At 36.5% G+C, this 24,898-nt stretch overlaps 1 protein-coding gene across 2 annotated transcripts in view; it reads right to left on the bottom strand.

Annotated features, from left to right (window-relative positions):
* Positions 1-24,898, bottom strand: part of Cert1 (ceramide transporter 1) — a 110,101-nt gene that overhangs the window by 66,627 nt on the left and 18,576 nt on the right. For both annotated transcript variants that reach the window (XM_028871685.2, XM_028871684.2), the window contains exon 3: positions 5,004-5,120. In XM_028871685.2, the coding sequence (XP_028727518.1) occupies positions 5,004-5,120 (117 nt within the window). The remainder of the gene's footprint in view (positions 1-5,003; positions 5,121-24,898) is intronic.

Consider the following 24,898-nt stretch of genomic DNA (forward strand, 5'->3'; position numbering starts at 1 on the left):
TTAAGTGAACAAAATATTTCATGTAAATACATACTAGTAGTAAAAGTCCATGCTCTAACCTTGGACAATCTACTTAATTTGTGCCTCAATTACCTATGATAAAAAACGCTATTATCACATGAGTGTATGGGTAAAATGAGGTAAGTATATAATGTGGTCATCATCATAGCTGGCATACATTCATCCTCAAAATTATTCGCTGTCACCATTACCACTTTATTACTGAAGAAGTCTTATAAAACAGAACACTTGCCTCTCATACATGTGCCTGAAAGAGTCAGATAGAGTGAAGGCATGTGCTGTATACATGCATGAGATATATTAATATAGAAAGCCTATAGCATAATGAGTATAAGAGAATCCTGGGAAGGAACAGAAACCTTCAATCCTTCCAGATGTCAAATATTAATAAAACCTGTCAGGAACTTTTAATAAAACTAATCCACCACAAGAACCAACCCAACCCAACCAACCAACTAATCAAACAGACAAAACCAAAAAATATCCTTTTAGTGACATCAAAACAGAGAAAGATATGTTTACTATTCCAAGTGGCCTGTCCAGCTATTCAAAGGGCAGGTAATAGCCAGAGAAAGTAACTGTGAATTGAATTGAATGAGCAACCAACCAATCAAACAGACAAAACCAAAAAATATCTTTCTAGTGACATCAGAACAGAGAAAGATATGTTTACTATTCCAAGTGGCCTTGTCCAGCTATCCAAAGGGCAGGTAACAGCCAGAGAAAGTAACTGTGAATTGAACTGAACGAGCTGGAATTATCAGAGTCCACATCTGTTATGCCCTACATTTTTTTGTATAAGCCAAGTAGGTTACTTTGCTCACCTGCTTGTTTTTATTCGGAGGTGAACAAAGAGATGACTATGTAGTGTGCTATCATATTTTATTCTACAGCAAAGTCATGAAGCTTATGTATCTAGTACATAGTAGTGGCATGACTCAAACATGTGTCTGATTGTACTAAAACACTAACCAATATGACACATTGCCTTTTATGGAAAGCCAAGAGAAAGAAGGGGAATTCATTGTTAGCTTACATGAATATGCTAGGAGAATCAGATGATACACTAATTTTCAAGAGCTGAACTTATGAGAACTGTGTTCCAGAAATCAGCTTTCCAGTGTAACTGATACAAAAAAGAATTAATACAAATCAAATCTTATAAGAGAATGAACTAAAAGATAGCAGCATTGTACACAAAATATTTAATTTTACTACAAACTTATCAGCTCCTTGTAAAATAATTTTTTTGCTTTTCAGGATGGTAGAGAAAAAAAATGAACTACATAAAGCAATAAATACACTAATTGGTACTTTGTGATCTCTAGAAAGTAGATCTTATTGTCATCACTGCCTTAATAATTTGGCATTAATTTTAAAGATCAAGTTAATAGTTTAGTAAAATTTCCAAGTTTAACAGTCAACAGTCCTTAAAGATATTGAGCCACTGTATCTTGTCTATTAGGGAAAGAAAGCAGGTAATTTGCAGATTACAGGTAGTAACATTTGAAATTTCTCCATCAGTTAAAGAAATCAAAGTAATTTACTTTTAGAACTCACAGTCAATTCACATATCCATTAATATGCTGCTTAGTTGGCATATATCACATAATTTGTTTCTGTTCAGTAAGCATGAACAACAATAACGAGAACTAAGCAAAGGAAATATTTGAATAGCTATATTTTTTACTTTTACCCAAGTACTTAAGATCAACTTGAGTCTCATCTCTCTCAGATCCAAAGAAACCAGTAACATGAAATATATGCTCTATGCGCTTATCTTCACTCAAAAGAGAAAATAAAAATGAAAAACTTGCACAGTAATTGTGTTGGACTACACTGAGGAAAGAGAGCAAAATAAAACTTGTATCAGAAAAAAAAAAAGAATAGCCTTTAAGTCTAAATCAACTGATCAAATCTTTAAAGGTCATGTCTGCTAAAAATATAGAAACTGGTTCTACTTAATGACATTTTTAATCACTAGTGAGAGGACCAGCCCTGAAGGAAACAAAAATATAGTCTACTTTCTGTATGTGTACATTTAGCTATCTTTATTGAATGTGCAACTCTTCTTCCAGAGACACCACATGCTACAACTTACTCAATCTCGTGACTCCAAAGCCTTTGCTTTTTCAATTTTAAACAGAGACATTTGCTTGTAACATGAATCTTAAAAGGTCTTATTAAAAAAAACCCAGGAGCCAGGTATTAGGATGAACGCTGAAAGATCACCTCCTCAATTTTTCAACCAATCTTGTTTCCTCAGACTGAAAGCCTCTGAATCCTCATCCGAATGGATCTCAGATGAACTGTTGCTAAAAGCCAAGAGCTTAACAGACTGACTCTAGTTCCTGGTTTTCACGCCTTATATACCTTTCTGCTTCCTGCCATCACTTCCTGGGATTAAGGCATGTGTCGCCATGCCTGGCTGTTTCCAGTGTGGCTTTGAACTCTAGAATGCTAGGATTAAAGGTGTGTGTGCCAACATTTTCTGGCCTCTATGTCTATCTAGCAGCTGCTCTAGTCTCTGACCCCAGATAAGTTTATTAAGGTGCACAATATATTGGGGGACACAATATCACTACGTTTGTTATTGTGTGTGTGTGTGTGTGTGTGTGTGATCTTATCTATTCCTTACTACAGCTTTAATCAGAAGTGCTACAACTGACAGTTGAGAAAAGTCCTGGAAGTTAGTCACAAATGCCTAAAGTCACATGTAGCAGAGACTGCTGTGAGTCCATGTTGGCTTGACTTCAAAGCAATGAAATTATAAAATACTGGCTCATCTTATGTTTATATAATAAAAATGACCATAATTTTCCATATATATATATACTCTCTTATGAAGTTATAATACCAAGATAACCAAGACTTAGAAAACATTTTAAACCAGCATAATACGAAAATTAAGGGAGAAAAGAAATTTATCATAATTTTCTAAACTCAAAATAAACCAAGAAAGGAAAAGGAGACCTAACAAATCATTGGTATCAAGAATAATGTTCTCATGGCATACTAGATGAAACTGTGTTTTCTTGTGTTTTATGGCTGTTAAAAATAAAACAGGTATGTGGTGATACATTGTGTACCCTAATAAGCTTGCCTGAGGATCAGAGGACAGCCACTAGATTAGACATAGAGGTCAGGCAGTGGTGGCACACACCTTTAATCCTATCACTTGAGAGGCAGAGATCCGTCTGGACTCTGTGAGTTCAGACTTGAGGCCACACTTGAGATTGATCCAGCATAGGAGAAACACAGAGGTCAGGCAGTGGTGGCACACACCTTTAATCCCAGCACTTGAGATCTCATGCCTTTGCTTGGGAAACACACACGCCTTTAATCCCAGGAAGTGATGGCAGGTCAGAGAAAGGTATAGAAGGCATGAGGAAACAGGAACTCTCTCTCTCTTTAGGCTGAGGATTTCACAGAGGTAAGAACTAGTGGCTGGCTGTTCTGCTTCTCTCATCTTTCAGCTTTCACCCTGATATCTGGCTCTGGGTTTTTTATTAAAAGACCATCTAAGAATTGAACAACACAGGTATTTCAACTCTAAATGTGTGAAGCTCATGTGAACAAGTACAGACAAGTATGTGAAGAGGCACAAATTCTCTTAGGTCATTTAAGGATGGTATAATGACTACAGAACTTTACCTATGCTTTGCCATACCACTGAGTTAGTAGTAAGGCAGACTATTGGTATGTTTCTTTAGTCTATTTATCACTTACAGCAGAAGTCAAAGATTAGCTTTAAATTTTAAGAACATGACTTAAACATTAATATCAGTTTCTAGATGCTTTCTATAAGTTTGATCCATAGTTACAAAAATCAAACGATTTTCCAATGGTTGTACTCTGAATCTGCTAAAATGATTATAATGACTATAAAAATTAACACTGACATATTTAAGCATTGGCGTCTTACAACTGAATGTTATTCTTAAAATTATTTCAACAAGATAATTTAAAAAATATTATTTATAAAGCAGATCCTAAACAACAACAAAAAAATCAGGTGGGTATGATGGTGCACGGCCTTTAATTCCAGAACTTGGGAGTCAGAGGTAGGGGAATTTCCATCAGTTCGAGGACAGCCTGGTCTACATAGAATACCAGGACAGACAGGGCTACATAGAGACCCTGTCTCAAAAAACAACAATAACAAAATCAATGTACAATTTATAAAGCAGGGTATATTTTTATTTCAATTAACAATAAAGAATTATTTATTGTGATAAATACCTTCAATTGAAGTGTTGGACAATATCTAACTTTTAATCTTTACCACTCCACCAAACAAGGTTCCGTTTTTCAATAACACTTTATAACTCTTTACATTGAAGAACCAGTCTGTCTCCATCTTAGGCTTAAAAACCATCTTATACTAAAGACAAACTGGGTCCATTCCTGTTTATGAGTAAACCTCTGTTTCTCAAGGATTAGGCTATGCCCTACCCATAATCTTAACTACAAATGGTTCTGAACTGCCTGTTCCAGGAATAGCAATCATGTCTTTATTTCAAAAAGTTGTTTATAACCATCTTGCAACCCTACCTATGTTTCAAAAGATTATATGACTAACTACAACTACCTTCTGTTAGGACTACCTTGTTATGCCAACCTTGCAACCATGTCTTTGTTTCTAGAGGTCATTAGGACTAACTTGTTATGATATTCTGCTCCTGTAACCCTGCCTATTTTGCCTGCCAAATTCCCCATTTGCAAACCCCTTACCCCTGAGCTATAAAAGTCTTATATTCCTCAGTCAATGCTGACTTCTCAAACCCCACCTTACGTGGAAGCACCCATGTACATCTATGAAAAGACTTGCTGTCTTAATTAATTTGGCCATGATGATTTGGGTCAGTGGTTTTTCTCTTCCCATCTTTGGAATTGACAACACTGTCAAGATTATTTTAAAAGAGTTATCACTAAGAATACTACTTAGACTTCCATGAGCAGGTAAGCATCAGCAATCTTACCTTGTGCTGTTCAATGGCATCTATCCACTGCTGTCTGTGATCTGGATCCTGAGCACGAAGATACCAAACACTATCATTAACACTGATATCAAACCGACATTCATCAAAATCATGAGGCTAGGGAAACAAAGAACAAAGTGAAAAGCAAAGTTAATTATATTCTTAGAAGTGCAGTTCTCTTCAGCACAAAATGCTGAGACTCCTATTACTTTTTAAATTTTCTACTCAAATAATTTATTTCAAGATGTCTCACTGTCAATTATATATAAAATCCAAGTTTCATTCACTACTCACATAAATGATTTGATATACAATCTATAAACATCTATTTAAAAAATACAGAAATAATATTGTTCATCAAATAATTTAAGTTAGCTTAAGAAGTGAGAACATGATCACCAAAACCATAATTTACAAAAGGTTAAAGTAAGTTTTAGAGAAGACATCTACTATCTCCTTCCCTTATTTTATTATTCAAAAGTAAATTCCAGGGGCTCAGGAAATACTAACTCCCAGAGGAGGAGCTACTGCAAGTTAAGGGTTGCTGTAGGAAGGAGAGACATTTTTTTCAGTGTTGCTCATGTCCCATATTCATGCAAGCAACCATAATTAAACTCATTGGATCACACACAAAAGATATGGAAGTAGAAGCAATTTAGTTGTTGGGAAAGGGAAGGGGATCACTGTGAATGGAATGAGGATGAGAGAAGTAATGGAAAGGAATATAAAAATATATATATACATAAATGATATGTCATAGTCAAACTTGATTATGGATAATTAACATATGCCAACAAAACTAAAACATTTAAAAAAACTAAATTCCCATAGCAAACAGGTTTATATAATGAAATTTAAAACGAGAAACAAATGTTAATGTTTCCTTCTGAATATTGAAAATTAACTTTTACATATCTAGGAATATTTAATGTCAAGGAAGTTCCCAATGAAAACCAACAAATAAAGCAAACAGAAAAAAAAAAAGATAAACAAAAGTTAGAGGAAAGTATTCATCAAAGTGCAAGGATTAATGGAAAGGTCACCCTTGGTTTGGTGTTTTGGACTGCTGGTAAGTGAGGGCTGGTGAGATGGCTCAGTTGTAAGGGTGCTCGCACACAGGCTAGCTACCTAAGTTTGACGGAAGGAAAGACCAGACTCCAGAAAGATATCCCCTGATTGTCATGTGCGTGCCATGCATTCCCCACCTACCCAAAAGACATAAAGAAAATGTTTTCTCCCCATTGAGTGAATTCAAATATGACAAGATTACATCACATTTAGTACTTTTTCTATCATATAGGGCAGAGTCAATTTCTTCTATGATCAATCTTCCCTTACATGGGAAGGAATCCTCCTGATATGCTACAATAAACTTAATAGGTGAACAGAATCTTACATATTGTACTTCCAGGGCTTATTGTTTATTTTATCCCTCTATTTAAACATTGTTCTGTGATCGCTTTATCAATTTATGTCCCAAAACAATATAACTCCATGATGTTCTTTAGTCTATAAAACAATTTCTCTAAGACAGTAAGCCACAGTTTTAAGTGGCAAAAAGAAAGAAGTTAAACATTTCCTGGATCACTATGCCCTCAGCATCATGGTTAGGAATATGGCACAAAGCAAAGAATAATAGAAAGAAATAATGGGGGAAAAGATGGTAACACATACCTTAGAAAATAACAATGTCTTTCTGTATGTGTTACAGAAAGACACTGTAAAGATGTTGACATAAGAAAATAAACTCCAGATATCTAAACAGCATAACCGAATCTAGTTACTGAGAAAGCTTCTTGGAGGGAAACAATACTACAATAAAGAGCCAAGCAAAGAAAGTAAAGTAAATGATCACTCTAACACTATAACTGGCACAGAGGTTTTCCAACATTTATTCCACTATCACTTTCATTTCATTTGTAGCCATGACCCCTGAAAATGTTTTACATTATGTATTGTCTTCCACATTCTCAATAAAGTTTAAGAGAAATAAAAGGAAATAACTACATACAGTTTAGAATTCATTGCTTTCTCCAGCAAACTTTTCCACGAGCAAAAGGAAGTCATATCTAACATCAATCTAAAGCATAGGAGGACATGTGAGACACCGACTGTTGATAACAACACTAAGACACAGGAGGCACCTGTGAGATACCGACTGTTGGTACAAAACATGCTGTAAACACAGGATCTTTAAATCCCAACAAAGCTAACAAAATGAGAGAAACTGGGTCCATGGGATAAAATAAATGATAGATTTGGTAAGAGAGCATGCTTGGAAAAAATAAATTGATGATAAAACTTTAATCAAGTTTTATTTTGTGCATCACCCTGTCCACATCACAAAACAGAATAGATTGCCTGACTTCATTTAAACTCTCTTTTTGAGGCACGGTTTCATTTGTAGTCCAGGTTAGGTTGGTCTCAAGCATGTGCTCTGTTTGCCTTAGCCTCCTCAGTGCTGGAATTAAGGATGTACCCCAGATCCTTCCTGACTTTCACTGAAATTATTGTGTCTTTGCTCATTATGTGCTGATTTTGTTTTTAAAATTTTTATCTAAATATTTATCTTGATTATTATGTGTTCTGATGCACCCTTAATAGTCTCAGATTTAGGCAGTTCCTCTCTGGTCTTGGCACTAACAAGTATTACTAGGAAAAAAAAGTCAAGGATAAAGGCCCAAAAGGTGAAAAACTCTTAAAGTTAAAGGAGGAAAAAGAAGACAATGTTTAATTGTTCTTCCAGTTTCTCTGTTTTGGACATATGCTGGCATGCACAGACCATGCAGCACCGCGGGCAGAGGACGACTTGCAGGAGTTACTTCTCCCCTTCTACCAGGCATGCTCTAGGAACCAAACTCGGGGCATCGTCAGGCTGCACATCAAGTGCCTTGACACACTGAGCCATCTTGCCAGGCCAAGACGAAAAGTTTTTTTGAAGTTAAAGCACCTTGCAATGAAAAGTTAAGCTAAAGTAAAGCTAGTACAGTACAGAAAAAAAACAAAAACAAAAACAAACAAACAAAAAACCCAAATTAAAAAAAAACAGTTGGAGTAGCAATAAAATAAATAGGCTAGAACTCTAGAGCATGGTAAACGGATATAAATATATATATTATTTCTATGTTACTGTCATAGTCAGTGTTCTATTGCTATGAAAAGATGCCATGACCACAGCAACTCTTTGTTGTTATTTGTTTGTTTGTTTTCTGAGACAGGATTTCTCTGTGTAGCCTTAGTTGTCCTGAAACTCACTCTGTAGGCCAGGCTGGACTTGAACTCACATCCACCTGCCTCTGTCTCCTGAGTGCTATGATTAAAGGTGTGCATTGCCACCACCCAACTCACAGTAACTCCTACAGGAAAACATTTCATTGGGGCTAGCTTTCAGGTTCAGAGGTTTAGTTCATTATCATCATGACCAGAAGCATGTCAGCATGAAAACAGATATAGTCCTAGAGGAGTTCTACATCTGGATCAGCAGGCAGCAGGAAGAGCGAAAAACAAGGCCTGACTTGAGCTTCTAAAAACCCTAAAGGTCATCCCCAGTGACATACTTCCTTCAAGGCCACACCTAGGCCACAACTACCAATAGTTCCACTCCCTGGGAGCCTATGAGGGGCATTTTCATTCAAAACACAGCTACATAAATGAGTATGTTTTGGTCAACACTGGACTGCATATATTATAGTGGCCCTTAAAATTATTAATAGAGTTAAAAAATTCCCATGGGCATTGGTGGTGCACGCCTTTAATCCCAGCATCCAGGAGGCAGAGCCAGGCAGATCTCTGAGTTTGAAGCTAGCCTGGTCTACAGAGTGAGATCCAGGACAGGCACCAAAACTACACAGAGAAACCCTGTCTTGAAAAACAAAAACAAACAAACAAAAATTCCTATTGTTAGTGACCATGTAGCTATGTGTACAGTAACATTAGTGAGTTATTAACAAACTATGGTGCTGCCAGTTATACAATACAATGATGTAACAACATATAATACCTCACAAACAACTATGCTACTAGTTTATTATTACTATACTCTACTTTCTATGTGTGTGCACAAACACATGTATGTCAGTATGAGCATCTGTGTGTGTATATGCAGAGGCCAGAGTTTGACATGGGCTATCTTTTACTCTTGCTCTTCTCTTACCTTCCCAGTGCTGAAACTGAACCTGTAGCAGGAATCTTAAAGAGTCTTATTAACAAGATCAAACCTGGACCAAGTATTGGGGTGAATTCTGGAAGATCAGAGAACCAGAACAAGCCACAGCTAACCTCATCTGGCCAACTGCTCAGCTGGTCTTGTTTCCTCCGACTGGATGCTTCTGTGTCCTCATCCCAATGGCTCTCAGCTGAACTGCTGCTCGAAAGCCTGAAGCTTAACCAGCTAAAAGCTTAACCAGCCAAATGCTTCTTGTTTCTGGTTTTCACGCCTTATATACCTTTCTGCTTTCTACCACCACTCCCTGGGATTAAAGGCTCGCTTTCTGGGATTAAAGGCGTGTGTCACCATGCCTGGCCTTTTCCAATGTAGCTTTGAACTCACAGAGATCCAGAGGGATTTCTATCTCTGGAATGCCAGGATTAAAGGCGTGCACCACCACCGCCTATCCTTTATGTTTAATATTGTGGCTGTTCTGTCTCTGACCCCAGATAAATTTATTAGGGTGTACAATATTTTGAGGAACACAATACCACCACATGAAGCCAGGACCCAGCCTTTGGAGTCAAGTGTGCTATCACTGAACTCCGCTCTAGCCCTTCCACCTTCTGTTTGTTTGTTGACAGTTTCGTACTGAATCTGAAGCTCACTAACTGGATAGATTTGCTGGACAGTCAGCCCCTGGGGTTCTTATGTTTCCAGCTCTCAGAGCTGGGAATATAGGTATGTGCTGCTATGCACAGATTTTTGCAAGGATGATATGGATCTGAACTCAAATCCGCAAAGCATCAGAGGTTCAAGGCCTCCCTTCAATACACAGTGAGTTCAAGGCCAGCATGGTAACTTATTAAGATCCTTTCACAGAGTAAAGAGAGTTGAACTACTGTTCAGTGGTAGAACACTTGTCTAGCATGTGTGAAGCCCTAGTTTATACATACATACATACATATATACATACATACATACATACATATATACACATATATATAGAAAGAGAGGGGGGGGAGGAGGAGAGGAAGTCAGGAAGGAAGGGGAGGGGGGAAGAAGAGGAAGGAGACAGGAAATATTAAAGATCCCTTTTTTGCTTCCCAGAAGACCTAAAGCCCATGCTCAAAATCTGTTTCACCAAGAGAGACTAAAAAGTAGTTAGATCTTTGAAAAGAACGCAACAGAGCTAGAGTGATGGCTCAGCAATTAAGAGCATGGTTGCTCTTCCAAAAGACCTGGGTTCAATTTCCAGCACCCACATGGCAGCTCACAACTGTCTGTAACTCCAGTTCCAGGAGATTTGGCACCCTTGCACAGATATACAAGCAGGCAAAACCCCAAAGTACATAAAAAAAAAAATCAAAGAAGAAAAGAATGCAACGAAGAAGCAAAGGGACTTCTCATGGACACTGAAAGAGAGATAGCAACAGCAGAGTCATGTAGAAAGCCCAACAGTCTAGAACTCACTGAACATAATAATACTTGTCAAATACTTCTAATAGACAGCCCACCTTGAATCTAGCATTTGTTCAGGTCTTTTCCCTTGAGACAATAGCAACTTGCAGGCTTATTTTTATGGTAAGTTTTGGGCTGATCCTGGATATTGTAAATGTTAGACCTCAAATTCTGAATTCTGTCCTATTACTCTCAAAAAGACTGCATTTGTTCTGACTGGCAACTCCGTGAGACCACTGGGATCTTAGTCTGGTTGCTTTGTATCTGGTCCACAAACATACTTGCCCTCAAGTCAAGTGAAGATGGAAGAATAGAGTTAGACTCAAAAATTAAGATTCCTCTTCTCTGGCTCATTTTTGGGGTCTCCATCTCATTATTCAGCAGCCTTGGTTGCACCAGGTATCTGTCACAGGTTCAGGGAGCCAGAAGATTGACAGGTGGGTTTTTGTTTTTGCTAGAGATCTGACCTAAGTTCTGCCCAATTATCAAATATCTTGGCAAATACTCATGAAGGACTTGTAATTATCTAAGTCTAGCATCTTCTTCTTTTCCATAAACACCAAGTATTAAAATTGCTATGCCCAACACAAAGGCAGTTAAATAACCCCAATTAGATTCAAACAGTATGAATCAATCAGCATCCCAAATTACAGACAACAGAAACTGATCTTTGTTTACCTAGGGAATTTATTTAGAAGCTATTGGTAGTTTGCATTGCTAATAAACAAAGAAGAATCAGAACTAACTAGGTAAAAAGAACAAGATCTTTGTGGAGACTGTACCACCTATGGCAAGTGTATGGCAGGGCTGGTCACCTTCTGAGACTTGCAAACCAGCCACTGCTGCCACTGGAAACTAGATGCTGGCATGCCGGCACATTCCGGGGAATTCCCTGCACCTGCAGCTTCTCTGTGTGATTTATGCATGTGCTCCTAAACCTGTGCATAGGGTAACATAGGTGGCTGTCTGGTGTCTGCCTTCATCACTATCCCTTTTTATTTATTTATTTATTTATTTATTTATTTATTTATTTATTTATTTATTTTATTTTGGTTTTTCGAGACAGGGTTTCTCTGTGTAGCTTTGCGCCTTTTCCTGGAACTCACTTGGTAGCCCAGGCTGGCCTCGAACTCACAGAGATCCGCCTGGCTCTGCCTCCCGAGTGCTGGGATTAAAGGCGTGCGCCACCACCGCCCGGCTTATTTATTTATTTTTAAGCAGAGTCTCTTGTTGAATCTGGAATTCATCAATTTGGCCAGAAAGCTCCAAGGAATTTCCTTCTGCCATGCCCCACTTACCTAGAACTGCGGTTATAGATGTGCATCGACATGTCTGGCTTTTTATGTAGGAACTAGGGATCCGAACTCAGGTTTTTCAGCAGACATTTTAGTGACAGCTAAATCTCCCCAGCCTTCCAGCTGTGTTTCTGTTATAGTGTTCCAGAATCAAAATTATAAAGAGGAGACAAAGGCAGTGAAAGTGTGTGTGTGTGTATGTGTGTGTGTGTGTGTGTGTGTGTGTGTGTGTGTGTGTGAGAGAGAGAGAGAGAGAGAGGTGGTGGTGGAAGGGGAGAGGAAGAGGCAGATGACAATACAGCATAAAGCAGTCTAAATGGTTAATTCTTAGGCCTATATGCTTTGGGGGAGGTAACTATAAAGATATGGTGGGTTAAAAGAGAAAATTAAATATCTGCCTTTATAGATTATGTGCAGGAGATATTCTACTCATACGGAATATCTTAGAAGGAGGAAGTTTATTTTTACAATAAAGGTACTAGCTTTCAATATGATTTATTTTACACCTTGATAAAATAAAAGGCCAATGACAATATACTTGAGAGTAGAATCTACAGTTTAATCAGGTAGAAGAGCTGTTCACTCAGTAAAGCAACATGAAACTTACATACTCAAAAATAAATGATTCCAGAAATTTGTCCAATCTGAAGATGACTACATTTAGCTGCACTATGGCTAAGCCATGCCTTCTCACAGAATACATAAGATTACTGTCAGTATGCAGTGTAACACCAATGAAGGTAGAGCTGTTAAAGAATGCCAACTGGCTATATTCAGAGTCTAGTATAGGTATCATGATCTTGGAACACTCCCCACAGTCCAAGGAATAAAACATGTTCTTCAAATATAGAAACTAGATGCAATCAGTGTCCCATATACAGAGACTAAGTCTAACCAACCATGCATCTAAGGGATTTTAGCATGCATCAGTGGACATGTACTACTACTAATTAAAAGATTAACAGCAAGAAACAAAGTAAACAGATATTTCATCCTGTGGTAAATAAGGAGTTAGAAGACCTCATTTTAATGGATAGTAGCACCAAATATAATGCAATTGTTTTCTTCTAACTTGCCTTTTAAACACTTGAATCCTGTTCATTGCTCAATTGGGTCTTAATTTTAACATATTAAAAAACCCCTATGCATATGGGGAAAGAAGAGCTCTACTATTAGCTTCCACCAACTGGCTCCGAAGGTACTTTCACAAAACAGGACGACCCAAGACTAGGAAAGCAGCCCAACACAAAATTGTAAGCTTACTTAAAACACCGAGATTGTCAGCATGTGATTTTTCTGGGCGGTCAGTGTGTGATTCATCTGTGATGAATTTTGTGTGTCTTGATGATAAACTCTGCAGACAGCAATGTATCACAAAGTCAAATGGTTGGATGTCACCTGGGTAGAGTCACTTTGGCCTGAACTTGCCAAAGATCTGCTTTTTCAGATCTCTATGCTTCTCTTTGGAACTTACTGCCAGATGTTTTTTCTTTCTTTCTTTTTCTTTTCCCTTTGGGACAAGGGCTCACACTTTCGACCAGGCTGGCCTCGAACTAGTGGCAATCCTACTGTCAGCCTCCCGAGTGCTGGAATTGTTAGCACGAACTACATGTGGCAAGCTAGTTTTAACTGGGGCTTTCTTGGAACAGTTGGTTAATATTCATGCACAGGAATTTCCCTAGGCATGTTAATTTCTGGCCTATTAAGATCAAGTAATGTTAAGCTTAGAAAAGTTACATAAATTCTCAGTTCTTTATTGATGAAAGGGAGGGTAATAATAATGCTCTCATTTTACTGAATTACTGAAAGGATTAAATATGATAGAACATTTTATATATATAAATGTAGAAGGCATTTTAAATCATGTATGGCACAGTAAAAGCATTCAAACATTTATAATATAAATATAAAACATCTACAAACACTTAAAAATAGCAATTTTTTTCAATGAAAAAATAAAATGAGGGTTTAAAAAAAAAGCCCTCTAATTTAGCCTTCAGTTTACTCATCAAAAAACACCTACTTAAATCCATCTATGAAGACTAAATAGATATCTTAAAAACACTAACACACATGTAGAAAAAATTTAGATATTTGATACTCAAAACATTTTTATAGTTGTGTGTGTATTAAATAGATACATAGAGATAGTGTTGTCTTTGATTATAACTTTTAAAAAAAAAAGACTTATTTATTATGTATACAGTGTTCTGTTTGCATGTATCTCTGCCCAGAAGAGGGCACCAGATCTTATTACAGATGGTTGTGAGCTACCATGTGGTTGCTGGGAATTGAACTTAGGACCTCTGGAAGAGCAGTCAGTGCTCTTAACTTCTGAGCCACCCCTCTAGCCCTGATTACAACTTTTAACACAAGAATTCAGAAAACTATATTTTGACTCTACTCAAACTAAACAGAAATCTTGATTTTGCTTTCTTTACTATATATTCACTACATATCTATTTCCACATATTTAGTATACCTAACAGAATGAGTATTAAAAGTGAAAAATCACATCATCCTTTTATTGAGCCCTGTAACTCTCTGACCCACTTCACAAGCCTTTTTATTTGCTCTTTCTGGAACACTGCATTCCAAATATAGACACTATCTACCTCTGTTACTTCCTAAAGGTCTCCACTCAAGTGAATCCTCCTTGGCCATCTACAATGTCGTACTCTACCTCTAACAACACCTCTTCCAAGACACTTCTCACTTGAAAATAAGGGATGAGAGCAAAGGTAATTAAGTGATCAAGATGGCAGCCTACTAATTATACTAAATCTATTAAGGATTAGAATACTGAAATTCATCTGCTAGTTAGACCATTGCCTCTCCTAAACAATGCTGGGGATAATGAAGTATTTTGATTTTCTGTGCATGAGTAACACCCTTTCCTGAGAGGCACAACTGATATCTTGTCCAATGTCATTATGGAGTATATTACAATCAATACAATGAAGCAGAATATCCAGAGTCACCCTATTTTAGTTCTAAGTCTCCTAAATAAACAATACCTCAAACCTTTGCTGCAACAACTGATTGATTCAAAGTGATTTTACCTGGGGCTGAACAGGTAGATCTCTGGGAAGACCAAGTACTACATGGCAGGATGCACAGTCCTCTGTAACTCCAGCCCTGGGATATCTGATGCCTTCTTCTGGTCTCCCTAGGTAGAGCCATACAGGCAAAATACCATACATGCAAAATAATAAAAAATTTAAAAATAGGTATTTTATTTATCTCTTCTGCAAATTAGGTATTTATAGATGACCACTGAAGGCAAGATAAACAGATATAAATTCTTTTCCTACTATGAAGAGACTGCATATAAACTCAAGGATAATCACTTTCTCTCTTTAAAAAGTGGCAGTATTTTTTTTTTTAATTCAGAACCAGTTCTTCTAAAATTAGTATTTTTTTGTGAACTATCTTTTAAGTAAGCTTCCAAATGCTTTGCTGCATAACTCTTCTTTGGATTCTGCTTATTGGCTACTCTCTTACTTAACCTTTCTCTGGTATGTTATATACTTTTTTTGTGATGTTCTTCCATTATATAGACTCTCATGTGCTGACCCCTATATCGATGAATTGATGATACTTATCTTTTCAGGATCAGTTAAAGTCTTTTCCATTACTATAGTCCTGATATCTTATTTCTATATCCTCTTTACTATATTCACAATGAAGTCCAAAGAGGGAAGAAGCAAAGCCTTATCTACTTGTGCTTCTCACTTTCTGTCTGTGTCAATTTTCTATGGTTCTCTTCTCTACATGTATATTCGACCAAATTCATTTAATAAAGTAGATGAAGACATTAAAAAAAAAAAGAATATAGGTGGGGCTCAAAATACGGTATAACATAATAGTCTTTTATAGATAAAATGTATTGCACCTCCCCTATCCCTAACAGAATTTTGCTATGTAGCTCTGGATAGCTTGAAACTTGAAGACCAATCTCCCTCTGCCTCCCTGGTGCTGGAATTAAAAGTATGTGTTACCATGGTTGGTTGTTTCCTATTTTCTAAGTGAGATTCCCTAAAACTATAATGTATGCAATGTAATACTATCAAAACCTTCCCCAGAATATTATTCAAAATCTCTTAGGTTATTTCCAAACATTTCTCATTTTGCTTTGTTTGGGCTTACTGCTTAGTCCCAGGTCCTGATCATAACCATGTCTACCACAATTAAGTTTATAGACATTGGCTTATAAAGAGTGTTTAAGTTCTTACTCTACCCACCTCAAATACAATATAATATTTACTATGTGGGGTATAATGCAGAAATTTTAATAAACTAGTTTGTATATAGGAAAAATTATATCAAAGATCAAATAATACTTTTATTATAAGAAAAAGGGTTCATTTTATAAACATATAGCGTTGGGGCTGGAGAGATGACTCAGTAGTTACCAGCATGGTAACTACTGCTGCTCTTCAAGAGGACATGGGTTCAACTCCCAGAGTCAGTTTGGTGGCACACAACCATCTGTAACTCCAGTTCCTGGGAAATGAGGCCCTCATCTGGCCTCCACAGGTACCAGGCACATACACAGTAGACAAACACTGCAAGCAAAACACCTATACACATAAAATAAATAAACTTTTCAAAAATCATGTAAGATTTATGGATAAATAAGCACAGATTGAATTATTCTCACTTCTATTTATTTACCAAACTCTATTTAAAATGAGAATGGGCACAGAAGAAGGAAAGAAGGCAAGAAGAAGACAATAACTGAATCTGGAATACCGGTGAGCAGATTAGTATGTTACAGACAAATGGGGAAAACTAAGTAGGGCAGCAGGGGTGGAGGCAGAATGGACTGGTGGGCAAGTAGGCACATTTATTTCTGCAGCAGAACCATGAAAAGAATGAGAAGCAATTCTAACGCTGTAAAGAACTACTTAAAAGTAAAAGAAAAAAAAAGAAAGAAAAATTATTAATGTAATAAACAATTTGTATGCAAAGATACCATTTCTGAGAATATAGAAGTTTTTCTCATAGAAAAAGACTAAAAGTTTTCCATTTGGATACACAAAAGCTAAAGGAACCCTTAAAGGAACAATCATCATCAAAAGTGGAGGATAAGAATGTACAACAGAAAGACATTTTGAATTCTAAGGTTCCCACCCTTACCCCAATCTGTATCCTCCATTCTCTTCCAAAGCCACCAAGGCTGACTTTGGTACAGAGGCAGGAAAAAGAGACCCTGGGAAATCTCTAGCCTAAAAGTAAGAAACTAGGTAGCGGGGAAAAAAAAATGCTAAAGAAAAGGAAATAGGAAACCAGAAGAAGGAGGGTGGGGCTGGGGGCTAGGGTTATAGGTCAGTGGTATAGTGCTTGTCAACATGTATGAAGCTCCAAGTTCAGTCTCTAGGACCTTAAGAAATAAGGAATACAAACCAGTTATGGAGGCATATAAAGGCACCATGGAATCAGTGTGGAAAGGTTTCTAATAGCCATATCTAAGACAATTATCATCAAAATCTATACAGTAATGGGCTATAACACATAGAATATAGCAGGAATAGTTAAGTCATATAATTACATAGGCCACAAGGAAGAAATAAGAAAAAAAAAAAAGAGCCCTGGTTAATAAATGCAGAAGGAATCTGCAGAGTTGGAAATAACCATTCTGCTTACATTCTGCTCTCAAGAGAAAGAGTGACCCCAAAGCGGATCTGCACAACCCCTTGGCTCTTTTACCAGATGAGGACATTAAAGTCATAAAAGGGAGGAAGACAAATCTGTTTCTGATGTGACATCCTGAGTTTGGTATTATCAAGATGTATAACATGAATCTAATAATAAGAAACACCAGACAAGTATCACATGGAAATACTATTTAAAAAAGCTAGCTTACAGACAAAGAGAGAAAGGCACCACATTTTTTCTTATACATAGAAATTAATGGAAAAAAGATGACTTGAAAGTGAAGATAAATTATTAGAGTTTGTGAAATGGGGAAGGAAGGAAGGAAGGAAACAAGAGGGTGTAAAGGAGACAGTGGACATGAACAATGCAGGTCATTTGCATGCTTGGAAATAGCACAGAAGAATTTAAAAATTAGCATATCCTTAACAAGTATAATAATATATTTCAAAGGGGACTAATTTATATTTTTTCAAAACTGCTATGCCAGACAAAAGAAACTAGTGATTTCTTTAGCTCAAAAGAAAGTAAGACACAGCAACTAACTGCAATATACATTCTGGACTAGATTTTAACACTGAAGGGAAAAATATAATATATAGAACATCACTGAAGCTGTGATAAAAATCAGATGTTTTGTTGTGTGTGGTGCTGGGGCTCAAACTCAAAGACTTATGTGTACTAGGCAAACACTCTACTACTAAGCTACATCTTCAGGCCTATCAAACTGGAATTAGAATATAGTGTATAAACTAGAAAGAATTTGTACAAACATTTTTCACTACAATAGTTATAATACAAATAAAATTAACTGAGAGTATTTCACTCTTGGAAATTATACACTGCAGCATTAAAGAAGAAGAGATGTGAAATAGCAAACCAATTTTCAAGTCCCAGAAAAAAATACTGTATGAATAGTGTTTGTGTGTGTAGGAGAGAATGACAACAGATGTAATGCTAAACTAGTGGTCAACTAAGGCTAGTCTTACAACTTTTCTATGTGAAATCATTTCAAAACATAAAGCTAACAAACAAAAATGTTCTATGTAGGGGCAGTGAGTCACAGCTACAGGTCTGTAATTTCAGGACTAAGGAGGCGGAGGCAGGAGGAATTCAAGTTGGACTATACTGAGACTGTCATTTAGTCAATTCCCTGCTTCTTCCTTCCTTCATAACAGACCTACTGAGACCTCCTGAAAGTCAGATGCTTAATGTCTCCTTACATTACATGATAAAGAGAGACAAAGCTCATCAGGTATTAATAACAAACTATAACATTAAAATCAAAGCCCAAACATTTAGGGATTGAAAATAAAGGAATCTGAAGCAACAGCCAAGATTGTACAGATTACAAGACACATCTATACACCCAACATAAGACACATGCACACTTACATGCACCCACAACCCCAGCTACTCTTCTACTTCTGAACTTTGATATCCTTGCTGCCTCTGTGATCTTCTTCTGGATTTCTAAGGCACATCTCAACATAATCCAATATTCATCATCTTACTCACCTTTCCAAACTTTCCACAGGCCTGTAAATGGTAACTACTGGTTGCTTAGTAGACCTGAATTATTTCATTCATTCCTCTCACACCTGTAAGAGTTCATCAACCAAGTGTAATTCTTGTCAGCTCTACCTTATCAGCTTTCTAAGGCTGTCCAGTTTCCTTTCACAGTTATCCTGTTACAAGGATGCAATCACAGCTCCTCTTAAGCCGTCAACAACTCATTTCACCAAGCATAAAAGACGGAGTTCTTATACTGACTTGCAAGTTCTACACACTCTGGTCCCCCTGCTCTCCTCCATTCCTAATAGTGTGCCCTGACCCACTTTATGCCAGTTATGCTGTCGTCTTTAATGAACCTTGCTAGGCCATTTCCTACTATTCCTTTTTGCCTGACCAACATTGCCAAAAAGGCATGACTTATTCCTTTTTCTCCTGAGCATTTCTACTAATTTCCTTCTTTCATCCATTCTTTTTAAGAACTTTTGCTCTTCCTTTTTTTTTACATCCCTTAAAGACATGACTCACATTGATACTTATTTTCAGTATAGCATAAAAAACAATGGAACAAGCACATTAAAATACAACAATACTTTGCCAGAGACAACTTGTCAGACTATCCTACAAATCAAAATGTTAAAATAACAGAAGTTCCTATAAAAAAAAGTTAACAGCTTGAAAGAGATGAACCTAGGAAGAGACTGCCTGAGATCATTATGAGAACTAGTTTCCAATAACAAAGTATGTCTCTCCATTTGTTTTCCTTTTTTTTTTTTAAAATTTTTTTATTTACAGACCTTACTTACAAATCTTTATAGGAAGGTAAATTATAATTCATATCAAGTTATTTCATTAATGAGTGCCAACTGTAGTTTGACTTTATTTATATCCCGCCCCCCCCACCCCAACAGGGTTTCTCTGTGTAGCTTTGGAGCCTATCCCAGAACTTGCTCTGTAGACCAGACTGGCCTTGAACTCACAGAAATTCCCGACTCTGCCTCCCAAGTGCTGGGATTAAAGGTGTGTGCTACCACCACCCTGCAACTTTATTTATATCTTAATTCTGAGGACCCCTGAAGAAACAAAACTCTCCTTTCAATTGTTATTCTTGAATAAAGGCTGAATAATAACATTGCCACTCTGATATCTTATTTTCGATGTTTTAACATCTAAACCTAGAATATACAATACAGTAGTCACTGACCACATGTAGCTACCACACAGTTGAAAGAAAAGGGATAATTTGAACTGAAACATGATAAAATATAAAATAAAATGGATTTTTAAGATTTGGTAAAAATAAGAAATAACTCACTAATTATTTCATGACTACATATTAAAATATATTTTAGACGTAGTGTTCTAAGTAAAATATAATAAAATCAGTCTCCTTTTTCTAATACTATAGCTATTAGAAATTTTTAATCACATCTGTGGGTTAGATCTGTAACAATTTCTACTGGACCATCATAATCTAAGTCATTCACTCACGCATCAATGCAACCAAGCAACTGACCACTTACTTATAAGCACCTATGGTCTACCAACCATTATTTAAGACACTGAAGATACAACAGAAAAGATGAACAGGCTAAATTTCTAAAAGTTCTGAGCTTATATTAACCAAATAAATACAAAATAAATAATGATGTCAATTACAAAAAACCATAGGCAAGAAAGGTAATGTTGAGAAAGTCTACAATAAAGGGAATCTAAATAAATAGTCTATAATAAACATATAATTATGCTCTCATATGCGAAAGCTAAAAAGCTGATCTAGAAGAGGAGAAGGGAAGAGTAGTCATTAGAGACAAGAAATGGCAAGAGGGATGATGGAAAGTTGAAGGGCCCTAAAACACAGAGGTGAAAGTAACATACTAAGGTAGTAGTTAAAATAATCTGTGATACATTTCAAAGAGTAAGAAAACAGGACTATCAAATCCTAACATAAAAATTAATGTTAAAGAAAGAGAAATGTTAATTACCTTAATTTGGTTGTTACACATTTTAAACATGTAACAAATTACCATAATGTACTGTTGGCAGAAGTCTCTGTCCCACCTGGTCCCACAGCCGTTCAGTCTCAAATAAACACACATATTAATTACAAGCTGTTTGGCCTATGGCTCAGGCTTGTCATTAACTAGCTCTTAAAACTTAATTCAATCCATTTCTATTAGTCTATCTTTTGCCACGTGGCTTCGTGGCATTACCTGTGTTCCAGTACATCTTGCTCCCTTGACAGCTCTCAGCATTTCCTCTGACTCCACCTTCTCCTTCTCTCTCTTCTTGGATTCCCTGCCTGGCTCTGTTCTACCTTGCCATAGGCCACAGGAGCTTCTTTATTAACTAATGGCAGCAACACATATTCACAGTATACAGAAAGACCATCCCACAGCACTTCCCCCTTTTTGTCTAATCAAGAAGGAAGGTTTTCATTTTAATATAGTAAAATTACATGTAACAAAACAATTATCAAGCAAGAATTATACTTACAATATCTAGGCTATTCATATTTGGCAAAATTATTGAATCTACTTTAATCTAAAAACAACAGTTAATCTCAAAATATTTTACATTGGTATGGATTTCAGTTTATTGATACAAATTTAAAGTCAAGTTTTTGTTACATTGTATGTATATTTCTACTCATGTTTAAGGTACTATGTTTATGCAACCCACTTAAAATTGTAATGTATAATTAAGAAATACAGATTAATACTTAGTCATCTACGATAAACTTAGAGTCATGTTAAGTTTTCTAGGTATACAAAGATATTTTATTTAGGTAAGTAATCTTCAAAAACTTCAAAGACCTACAGAATATGGCATTTAAAATGTTTTAAAAACTTAGACTTTTCTGGACAGTGAGACATGTCTGCTCATGGCAGCACGAATTTACTTCAAAGAGGAAGATGGGCATCGAAGACAATCCATATGGAGTTTTTCTTCTTGGCAAAACTAGCCATTTGGGCAAGAAACTGATCTAGCCTGGACTGCTTGACAGTATATTATATAAGCTGGACATACAGAACCCATAGGAAAGGGACCACTGAACTTAGCCAAATCAAGATGGGATGGTCCTTCAGGGTTCCTATTTCACAGAAGAAACTGCCAGACATTCTGGAGAACACAGAGAAAGGCGACTGATAAACTTTGCCCAAACAGGCAAAACGGTCCTTCAAATTTCCTGCTTCACTCAAGAGTATGCCAGAGACTCAAGGCTTATAGGCTGAAGATAGATGCCTCTACATTACAGAGGAACTTTGGGTGACTGTCCAGGCAGCCAGATGTCTCTGTCATTTCTAGAGTTTTGGAGGTTGCTTACAATGCAGTTCCTGTTTACTTAGGTAATATTATACCCTTCTAGGGTCTTTCATGTAGTTGAAGACTACACAGCTACAATTATAGTTTTCCTTAATCATGATAAAAGATAAGTTAGATATGAAACTTTAGACTCACAAAAATAGGATAGATGATAGAGTATTTTCTTTAATTTTACTAAATACTAATAGCCTAGATATTGTAAGTATAATTCTTGCTTGATAATTGTTTTGTTACATGTAATTTTACTATATTAAAATGAAAACCTTCCTTCTTGATTAGACAAAAAGGGGGAAGTGCTGTGGGATGGTCTTTCTGTATACTGTGAATATGTGTTGCTGCCATTAGTTAATAAAGAAGCTCCTGTGGCCTATGGCAAGGTAGAACAGAGCCAGGCAGGGAATCCAAGAAGAGAGAGAAGGAGAAGGTGGAGTCAGAGGAAATGCTGAGAGCTGTCAAGGGAGCAAGATGTACTGGAACACAGGTAATGCCACGAAGCCACGTGGCAAAAGATAGACTAATAGAAATGGATTGAATTAAGTTTTAAGAGCTAGTTAATGACAAACTTGTAATTAATATGTGTGTTTATTTGGGACTGAATGGCTGTGGGACCAGGTGGCACAGAAACTTCCGCCAACAATGTATGTACCCCACAAAAATGCACCAAGTTATGTGTCAATGTATCAAAACAAGCAAGAAGACACTAATATAAGTTGTGAGAGAGACCAGAGAAGGCTTTCAACAAATTAATACCTTAGTGAAGAGCAGAAGGATGGAATGGAATGAGTAAATGAGCAAAGAAAACAGAAATAGAAATCTGTTGCAGTAAAGAGCAAGTCTAATAAGATGCTTGAAGAAATAGCATGACAAGGAATGCAATCCTGAGAGGAAGCCTAGTAAAAGATGAGATTTCAAAAAGATGCAAGACCTGACAGCATAAGGAAGCCTGGAGCCAGGAGGAGAGAAATTAGTCTCTTTTTTCATTCACTGGCCCTGATATTTAACTTATAAAACTCAGAGAGCAATTCTACCACCTTAAATTACTTGAAGACATTAATAAAAGTTCAAATGAAACAAAATTCTAGGGCTACATAAATGTTCTATACTAGCAGTTCTCAACCTGTAGGTCACATCCACTTTGTTAAACCCCTATCTCCAAATATATTTACATTATAATTCATAACAGTAGCAAAATTACAGTTATAAAAATAATTTTTTGGTTGGAGTCACCACAACACGAGGAACTAACTGTATTAAAGGGTGGCAGCATTAGGAATGTTGAACATCACTTTTTAAAACAGTCCTTTGTGATATAAAGATTCCTACACACCAGTGCAAATCAAATGAAATATTCAGACTCCTTCTCAAGTCAAAGTTTTCAAAAGTATAAAACTAAACATGTAAGTTTATAAAGAAAACTATTACCTAAAAACTCCTAACAAAAACATTCTAATGAGATGCAATATATACAGTACTCTATATGAATATATTAATATATAGAGTGGCTAGTAGAAAGAGATACCTGAGATATGTAAAATGTCATGTGATAAGATTGTGGTTGGTGAAAGGGTCATATATATTTATTACCATATTGACTTAATTTCTATCTACATTGAGAATAAAAGAAAATACTAAATTTCATTTCAGAGTTAGAAATGCATTGTACTTTTTCCATGTTTGCAAACTATATGTGGAACTCACATTTAACAGTGGTTTATGATTACCTGTTCAAATTAAACAGCAATCTGCTATATCAAAGCATATTTCCTATTATGAAAAAAATTGTAGCAAGAAAATTAATATAAATACACATCTTTGATATGCTTTATTCTGCCTAACACTTATTTGTGCCAAAAATAACTATTCAGCATCTACCACCTTGCTAAGCAATTTTGAATAAGATCTGCTGCTACTTAAAATCAAATCCATAAGAGAACTATAAGAGTTTGCTATTATGATTCAACTTGAAGCAGAATGCTAGGCATTGTGGTTCTCAAGATCAGATATGACAACCCTTATATTACAATCAATAAAGGTTGCATTAAAAAAATATGACTCAAAAGTCCCTATGATACAGCTTTGCAACAATAAGGCTACTGTGTAGTTGAAAGTTTTCCTGGTCCTGTTCTGCTCCTGCAACCCATGGTTCATAGCCACTCAGACCCAAGTAAACACACACAGGCTTATATCAAAACTGCTCGACCATTAGCTCAGGCCTACCACTGACTGGCTCTTACATTTTAACTCAGCCAATTTCTGTTAATGTGTGCCATTACATGCTGCTCCCTGGACGGTGGACTGGCATCTCCTGACTCAGCCTTCCTCTCCCCAGAATTCTCCTCATCTCTTATCCTGCCTATACTTCCTGCCTGGCTACTGGCCAATCAGCATTTTATTTATCAACCAATCAGAGCAACATAGATTCACAGCATACAGAACATCCCACAGCACTACTCTAATAATAAAGAACTTGCCAGAACTTATTTGATAATAATTAT

The sequence above is a fragment of the Peromyscus leucopus genome, chromosome 11 (assembly GCF_004664715.2).
Source record: "Peromyscus leucopus breed LL Stock chromosome 11, UCI_PerLeu_2.1, whole genome shotgun sequence".
NCBI lineage: Eukaryota > Metazoa > Chordata > Mammalia > Rodentia > Cricetidae > Peromyscus > Peromyscus leucopus.